The sequence below is a fragment of the Drosophila eugracilis genome, unplaced genomic scaffold (genome assembly GCF_018153835.1).
Source record: "Drosophila eugracilis isolate 14026-0451.02 unplaced genomic scaffold, ASM1815383v1 contig_2154, whole genome shotgun sequence".
In the NCBI taxonomy this organism is placed as follows: domain Eukaryota; kingdom Metazoa; phylum Arthropoda; class Insecta; order Diptera; family Drosophilidae; genus Drosophila; species Drosophila eugracilis.
In genome coordinates this window covers 2,492,444-2,501,211 of record NW_024573038.1, presented here as the reverse complement: position 1 = coordinate 2,501,211, position 8,768 = coordinate 2,492,444, and the positions used below count along the sequence as shown (strand labels likewise).

Sequence of the window (8,768 nt, the reverse complement as noted above, 5' to 3'; positions counted from 1 at the left end):
GAATGGATTAGGGGTGGGGAGAGTGGGTGGCCTACGGTCACGACAAGGACAAATTCCAACAAGTGTGCGGACATAAATGTCGTTATCATTAGGTTGGAAAACACTTGAGCTGCCAAGGACAATATAAAGATTGAGGAGGACGGTGAGGTGATGGACTAAGCCCAATGAAGGGCGAATTAAATATTGATAGTAATGAATGTTTAAGTGCCAGTTTAGCACCTGAATAAATAGTGATTTTATTGCAACTCGTAAAATGACTTTAGATTGAGAACTAAAGTGCATTTTGGTTAGAATTTGGTGACGCCATTAACGGAGCCTTCCAAATGTTAATGTTCTGAAATGTAAATTTAAAATGTTCAATAAACATAAATTAAAGTGTAAATTATCAATGCTTATATACATAAAGATTTAGTGAGATATTTATATTATGACTGAGTACAAAGACAATAAACAAGATTTTTATAAGAATATACTTTTTGTCTTAATTAAAAGAAACATTATATAAATTAGAAAGAAACAGCAATGAATAAGTTTTTCTTATAAAAAAAAAAAGGTGATGAACTTCAAGTCTATTATTTTGCAACTAACTTAGACCCATCATTAATCAATTTGAAACAGAGCTGCAGAGATAGTAAAAAGTTTGCTCTACAAACAGAATCTGAGATCAGCAAGCACTTAACATCTACTTACAGCCCGAGGCGGCAGAAACTAACATCAGCAACTGCCATAAACGATAACAGCGGCGAATAAAAAGCCATTGTTGATTCATCCATCAAGTGGGGCAGGGGATCCCCATGCCGTGACCCTTTCACCTCGAGGAGCTACAACTACTCATTGCCATGTCGAGCCACAAAAAAGGCAACTTTGAAGAGCAGGAAGCAAAGTTGAGGTAGCACAAAAAAGTTCAAGTGTTGGGCAAATAGAAAAACATGCTGGGCCACGACGAGTGAAATGAAAAATGTTTCCCAGAACACCCGGTCGCAACCGAAGACCTAACCACTCTCCATCAACTCATGCCGCTATCAACTTTCAAATTATCAGAACCCACAAATTTACAAAGTTGGCCCAAGAAGACCAGGAGCGAGGCATAAAGTTTTATGCCTGGCGTCAACTTAATTATTGAATGCCCGTCGCCTTTATTTTTTATATATTTTCTTCACTTTTTACCCGCATCCCGACGACGGTTCTGGGAACAGGTGTGCCGAGCATTTTGTATATTAAATATCAGGGACTCAGACTCGGCAAATGTTTGAGAAATTTTAAATTGAAAAACTTTTGACCAGCACACAAATTAAAAAATAAACCGAGTATAAACTTCTTATGCCAGCCGGAAAATGAACAGCGAACGGTAAGGCTGGGGCGGAAAGAAAAATCATTAAAAAATAAATCCCTCCATCAGGTTTAAGAGGCTTGAAGTGCGATTGCCAATATCTATGGCCTGCCACATGCAGCTGCCACGGCAGCAGCATCACGACAGCTACAGCAACAACCGACGAGTTCAAAAGTCACGTGCAGCACAAATTGATTGCAGCGTAAATGCAATCCGTGCAAATAAAAAAAGGCGGACACAAATAATAATAAAAAACAAGGAGAAACCAAAACAAATATTTATGAATTACTTCTGCCAGTTGCGCATTTCAATTGTGGTAAATGATTTACCCAACGGGAGATCCTTCCACCAATTCGATTTCTGTAATATTAAACTGGTTGTAAATCACGCGCAATATATGCAAATTAATTTTAATTTATGACAAACGATGAAAAGCAAATAAATGAGCTAAATTAATTGGCGGTAAAAGAGTCGCAATCGGTTGAATGGATTGTATTGATATTCTTAAATAATCGATAGCTAATTTGCGAAGTTATTTAATTGCTAGATTTCGTTTATGTCATTTAAATTATAAATTCAAATTAATTTATTAAAGAAATTGAAGCTTTCATGATTTTCTTTTATAAACATGTATTCTATGTCAATTACATGCTTAGCCTTTTAGCCTTATCACTTTTATGGCAAACCTTTATCTTGACATTTTATCCTTCTGCTTGTTTAGGACTTCAAACAATTACAACGTTTGCTTGCACCCAAGCCAAAATTGAGGTTGTGACCTTCTAATTTGCACCAAAAACTGCGAAGTTTATTACCTAATTTTAAGCTTTAGGCTTTAAGTTTGGTCTTACTTCTACGGCTTAATTTTGCATTGGTCAAAAGAAATCCAGAAAGTAGTAGGTTTTCATCAGTACTCTTGTTTCTAGTTTCTTCTTTATTTTAGTCTCATTTCAGGGAATTCATTTCCCTTCACATGTCCGAATGAACTCTTAACTTCAAGTTTATGGCTGCTCCTTTAATTTGACTGGCTGGTCAGTCACTTAGGTTGATGTCCGGGACTTGGCTTACACCTGTCTGCTGCCTTTGGTTTTATGGGCTGCAAATAAAAATTTCATGACTACAACTCAATTTGGTGTTTAACAAGGGAAAGTGTAAAGCATTTAATGGTAGGCAACTTTAATGTAATCGAGCAGCTGAACCCAGGCAGAGGATACTAGTGTTCCAGCTTAGTACCGCGCTCTCTCCCATTATGCAAAATTGGAAGCGAGAAATTGTTGCTGTGCTTGCTGCATATAAATTCGTCCTCCTCGTTTTCAGACTTAAGTAAGCTTTTGCACTTGAAAAAACGCTTTTCGAAGCACTACATTTATTTAAGTTCAAGTTCTTGAAGAGCAATATCATTTTAAGAACTCTTAAACAAGCTTTTGTACATGTAAAAAACAAGAATTTAAGTCAAGCTTCAACGTAAAAATTGGTTATTGTTGGTGCTTTCGCTGTTCTATGCGTTTTATTAAGAATATTACAATGTTCATTTAAATTATTGAATAGGACATGTACATATTATTATCATGTATGTATGAGGAGGAGTACATATTAGGAGTAAGATAGTTTATTTGCATATTTTAAGTAATAAACTTTATACGTTAATAAATACGAAATAAATATAAACCCCCACTACCTCGACAGATCAAGGAGCAGCCTGTGCCCATTGTACAACATCTCTCAGATTGGCATCCATCATATTATTTGTGTCTGCCCTCCCTTTTCACGCAAAAATCCACATTGCTCCATATTCCCGATCCGCCATAACTAAACCCATTGATACAAACTCCTTAAACATCCTTAAGTTTCTGGACAACTCCCATATCCCCTCCCAAATTAAATAAAATTTTTGTAAATAAAATGAAAATAGTAAGGCCTCGTAATATTTTGTATATATTTATTGATAGGTTGAAAATTAACAATCCATAATCTAATTTTAGCCGAGCTGAAGGTCTTAGCTGATATTGCTCCTATCCATATGTTAGCTCTTAGTTGAATTAATTGCTAGCCTTAGGTAAATAAATAAAGAATATATTTTTTTTAATTAACTATTAATGATTTAATAGATTTTGTTATCAAATTATAGATTGTTAATTATTCAATAACTTATTAAGATGTTCCTCTTTCAGTACGACAAAATTTATTTTAAAATTTAAAATTAAGCTTTAAAAACTTTCTTCGCAGAACTGTAGAGCCTTTTCTTCTTAGTATATTTACCGATGGTTTACAATATTTTTTTTTTCTGAATGTACTCCGAGCACTTGAGCCTGTCTGGAACAAGGCCAAGTTTATGGCGCCCAGTGTTCGTCGCGTTCTCTTCGTTTTTGGCCAAAAGTATTAAAAACTTTTATTCTCCGTTCTTTTTGCCCCGCTCACTGAGTGCCTTTGATCTTGGAGGCGGACATCATGGGCTGCGAATGAAAGGGGCGAAAGCGAAAAGATGTGGGCCGGGCTCCCAAGCTCATTGCAATGCATCTCCGTCTGGTTTTCATTCCCATTTTCCGTTTCCCAATTTCCTCTTCCCTTCTCCGGCCCATCAACCCCCTGACTCTATTGCTTAACTGGCGCGAAAATGGTGGATTTCAATCGTATTAATTTTTAAATAGTCTTGTGGCAGTGCTATCCACATCGAACACGGACGCAAGTGGCCAGAACTCGAGGACGGCTGCCGGCATGTCTGTGCACCATGTGTGCCATGTGGCATGGGGCATGGGGCATGTGGAATGTGCCAGCTGCTCTATGCCCTCGGCATTCGTTATGGTCGAGTCTCGCACAAATTAAAAGCTTTTTGCAACTGCACCTCGCTGCTGGTAAAACAGTGGCCCCGCCATCAGGACAGTGGGCAATCTTCACAGATGAAAAACCAATCTGATCCCTCTTAAATTAAAGTTATGCGATAATTTTTCGGCTTTTGGGAGATGAAGGCACACAGAAAAAGTCGGCATATAGTTATATTTGATTTAGAAACGGTTTCCTTTTACTATATATGTAGGTAACAGACTAGTGTACTTTAACTTCTTAAAGTTAATCCAAGTTTTCGTAGGTTCTATTGAAGGATTTTAGGCAAGAAAGTTTGGCCTCCTACCGATCCGGCATTACCGTAAATCATTCATCCGATCGGCCATACTTCATGGCAGCTAAGCCCCATCACACAATTTATGATTCCCGCTGGGCAGACAAAACGGCCCACACGCTAAGCCGACAACTTGTTGGACCCTTGGCCAAATTCCCGCCTCCATCTCACCGCTGATTTGTGGTCGAAAGCGGGGAAGCCTTAGGGGCGAAATCCTTGGGGCTGGCTCCGTCGATTTCGAGGCCCATTTGTATGCAAGCTCACGGAGCGCGAGAACGAAAAACTTATAACCCAACCGTGTTGTAAGTTTAGTTTAATAGTTCCTCGCGCGAATTTTGCCAACTCCAGTCGCGTCGCGTTTTAATGCAAATTAAAACGTTGCCGGCGCCAAAAAGTTATCCGTGCTCCATCATTTTTGGCGCGCCAAAGATTAAATTGAGCAAGCAGACGCCTGGGACCTAGTCTAGAGACCCACAGAGAAAGTAGATGTCCACATTAAGTCACTGGCGAACAAATGGCTCTTTGCTTGTTTCAAGGAGCTCAGGCTTCTGCCAATTTTGTCACACGACTTTTGGCACTTTGTAGCAAGAAAAAGGCTTAGAGTTAGTTTAGCGCTGCCCGTAAACTTAATGGCCTTTCTCGAGAGTAAGTCCTTAAAACCGGTTAGTCCTTCAAAAACTATTCAATCGTCATACTCATCGTTATATATCAATTGTGTTTCGATTTAATGGATTATTCAATTACGATTACAGTTCAAACGTCATTAAATTTTAATATTATTAAACAATTGATTTAATTACCTCAAGCACTATGGGTGCGGCCGCAAAAACTTCGTGTAGCTAATTACATTTCTGTAATCTCTCAATTATCATTTAATTTTCTACAATAAAAATTAATTATTTATAATGAAAAAATAAAATAAATAGTATCAGCCTGGCTGGCTGGCTTTCATTTTATTTACAATCTCTCATCATTCCTGGCGGCCCTTTATAGATTTTCACACATAATAATTTGTCTACATACACTTTTTAGATCGCTTTTTATGCGGCTTCAATCAACTTTTGATTTAAATGCAATAAAACGCCGACACAAATTCAATTTCCTGTTCAATTTCCTATCGCATTTTTAAATAAAATCATATGCAATTTCGCCTATCACTTTGTAAAATACTCGAACGTTGAAAATATGTTCACGCTTTATTACGATTCAATTCAATTTGAATTTAATTTGCACTGTCGGTGGCTTTGTTCAGTGCTGGGAATTTCATGAGATTTTAATTTGGTTTTTTTTATTTTAATTTTTGTTGATTTTAGATTTATAGCATTGCTCTTTACATTTTTAAAATGTATGTAAATTAATTGAAACTTTTATTTAAATTTGTTTCTGTGTAATAGAGGTAGAGGCTCCTTGACTTGTACTATTTTTTTTATTTATTATAACAAATAAAGCTATCATACAATGATAAACCCAATAGTAGATTACAGAGCACTGACTGCAGTGGCCTAATACCGTAATCCTTTTAAATAAAAAATATAATATTTTCAAAAACCGAAAATCTTGAATGAGCTTTTATGAATTTTTTTGTTATATACTAATATTTATCTAGTTGCTAAATTTTTTGTATTCATTAGACAAAAACTATTTAAAAAACCTAGCTCATTTCATGTATATTATCACATTCCCTTTTCTCTGTCAATTTAGACTTGGCATTTCGGCTTTGTGGTTATTTCGAAAATGGGTATTTGCATTAGCCGTCTTTTGCTTTGAATTTGGCTTTGGCTTTGGCTTTGGCTCGACACGGCGGTTTGTGGAAATGCCTCGGCTTTCGTGGCTGCCTGCGGTTTGTCTTCTCCCCTCGGCGTTGTTGTTGAGTCTGCTGTTCGTAAGCAATTTAATTGAATTATTTGCACTGCCTTCCGTTGGCTCTCGTTCTCGTCCTGGCAGCCCGGCTTCATCTGTGACAGCTGCTCTAATTAGCCGGGCAAAGACTTCAGGATCATCGGCAGAGGCAAAGGCGTTTAATTAGGTCGCCTTCACTAGGAAATTGAGGTGAACCGCGGTAGGGTTAGACTGCTTAGGCCCAACAGCCATCTATTATGACCGAATTGAATTGCTAACAAGCTAAGCAGCAGTCGACGACAACAAATGTCATTCATCCACAATCAGGGCATTTAAATTAATTTCACGTGCCACTTTAGCCCATATTTTTGTTGCTGCTGGCAGGAGGAGAATGTCTCTGGATGGCGTACAATTTAATGATTCAGCGAATCCTGTTGGCATTGTCTAGTCTCGGTTCCATGTCCTTAGCTATTCATCCTGCGTGCCGCCAAAGCAGTCACTCTGCTTCCCCCAAGGAATGTTTCCATTAGAGATGATCTGAACTGTGACTGGAATTGCCGGGGGAATAATTGAGAAGACACTTGAAGATGTTATTGAAAATGAAAATTATTTAATGGGCGTGCTTCGTAGACAGCCTCAAACGTTAAGTAATTATCATCTAATAAAGCAATCTTAATTGGTAATCAACTTATAAAATAGTCAATTGATTCCAATTCTAACTTTAGGAAATTTAAAGATTTAAAGCCGTCACGTGGCCAAATCACGGGATGTCACATAGCCAATCACGGCCTGAGTTGAATTGGTTTTTCTATATTCTAGAAATTTTCTATCATGGCTGTTGTTATTGACTTGGCTTTCGTTTTGCCTGGCCTTGTTAGGCAGCTGCTGTCTGTCATGTCAGTTATCCAAAAAATCTGCCATAAACACGTCTCACACGTATGCGCCATTTTAAAAATGGCGTCAGCTTCACTTCCGCTAAATGTTGTCGTTGATTTTGCCTCTGTATGTGTGTTTTTTCCTGCGGGTCCAAGACAACTGCATTTGAATTCAATTGAATGAGATGCTTATGAAGTCGTTAAGGGCCCCATACCAAAACCAAAACTCGAAAGACGTCCCATCCAAGCTGCTCCAGTGAATCCCGATTGTCGGCAATATTGTCACATCGTCGAAAATAATTGCCGGAAATACAAAAGGAAGGCGGCGCCAAACCGAACCGAATAGAATCGAGGAAGAGAATGAACGCAATCGAAATGGGAATAGATTTCCAATTTTCTCGGCTCCCAGGGAGGAAGCACCGCAGGGCGTCCTTGTCATTGCGGCTTACGTGGCGTATACTCAACTATAATTAATTACGCCCTTTGTGTGCGCGCGGGTGGAGGTTCCCAAGGATTTCTCCGGATGCTAGATGCTGAATGCTGGATCCTGGACACCGGACTCCGGACGCCAAACGATAGATGCTTCCTCCTTGAGTGGCTTCTTTTCAATTTCGATTGTTGGGTCATTGACTGTCCGCTTTTGGAGCTATAAAAGCCCGCCCGGCTTGCAGGGATAGCCACATTCATGCACGGCCAGTGCAAGGAAAAAGTACTCGGAATTCCGGCTGGACTCGGTTGGTAGAATGGCCCCACTGCACATCCTGCTCCACTGTGCCACCACTTTGCTGATTGCCAACGCCCTGGTGCTCAATCCCCAGTTGCTGGGCACTGAAAATGAGGGAAAATCCAAAGTCAGTTTTCCCATCGACCTCGACGACGGAGTAGATGGCGTGGACCTACCCCTGGAGGTAGAACAAGATGTGGCCGGGGATCAGGCAGCCGCCAGGTCTCAGCATTCGATGCCGCCCGACTGGCTGACTTTCGACGACCCCACTCCACCCACCAAGCATCGGAATGGCCACAAGCCGCAGATCATCCTCAAGCATCCGACCAGCGGATTCCACAAGCTCTCCGCCCACGGACATCGCTCCTGCCACGTCGAAGTGGTCACCAAGGTGCAGGGCGTTTGCCAGCCGATGCCCATTGGCAGCGCCTGTGTCACCGATGACTACATGGACCTCTATACCGATACCAACTGCTCTACTCAATAAAGGGGTTAGCTTCCGTCTTGATTGATTGATTGTTTGATTGATTGTCTGTGTGTGTGTGTGAGCTCAGATTTTGTGCGAGGAGCAGTACGACTACCTGATGCGCGATGTCAGTAAAGCTTGTATAAATAAATCCATTCAATAAAATTTTACATTTTCTACAAATTGTTTATTATGAGATCGGTTTCTATGCACCTACAGCAGGTTCTTAATTCTATTTACTTATTTATTGTTTAAGCATTGGCTTTATCTTAAATACTAAGATATTTTCTACTAGCTTAATTAGTTAAAATTTATTTTAAAAATCCCAGGAGACAACTACTTTATTTACTTTACTATTTTTTAGTTTGGCAAAAATGTTATTATAATTCTAATAAAAATCGGTGGTTTTTAAGAATTATTTT

The 8,768-nt window shown here is 39.2% G+C and overlaps 1 protein-coding gene across 1 annotated transcript; it reads left to right on the top strand.

The window, feature by feature from the left end:
• Positions 1–7,854: 7,854 nt before the first annotated feature.
• On the top strand, positions 7,855–8,516 carry LOC108108463. The gene has a single exon (XM_017216518.2). It carries the CDS (start codon positions 7,900–7,902, stop codon positions 8,365–8,367), a length of 468 nt encoding a protein of 155 aa, XP_017072007.1. The 5' UTR covers positions 7,855–7,899; the 3' UTR covers positions 8,368–8,516.
• The last annotated feature ends 252 nt before the right edge of the window (positions 8,517–8,768 follow it).

Excerpts from the sequence above, each read along its gene's own strand:
- LOC108108463 (XM_017216518.2), top strand. The coding sequence starts at position 7,900 with ATGGCCCCACTGCACATCCTGCTCCACTGTGCCACCACTTTGCTGATT.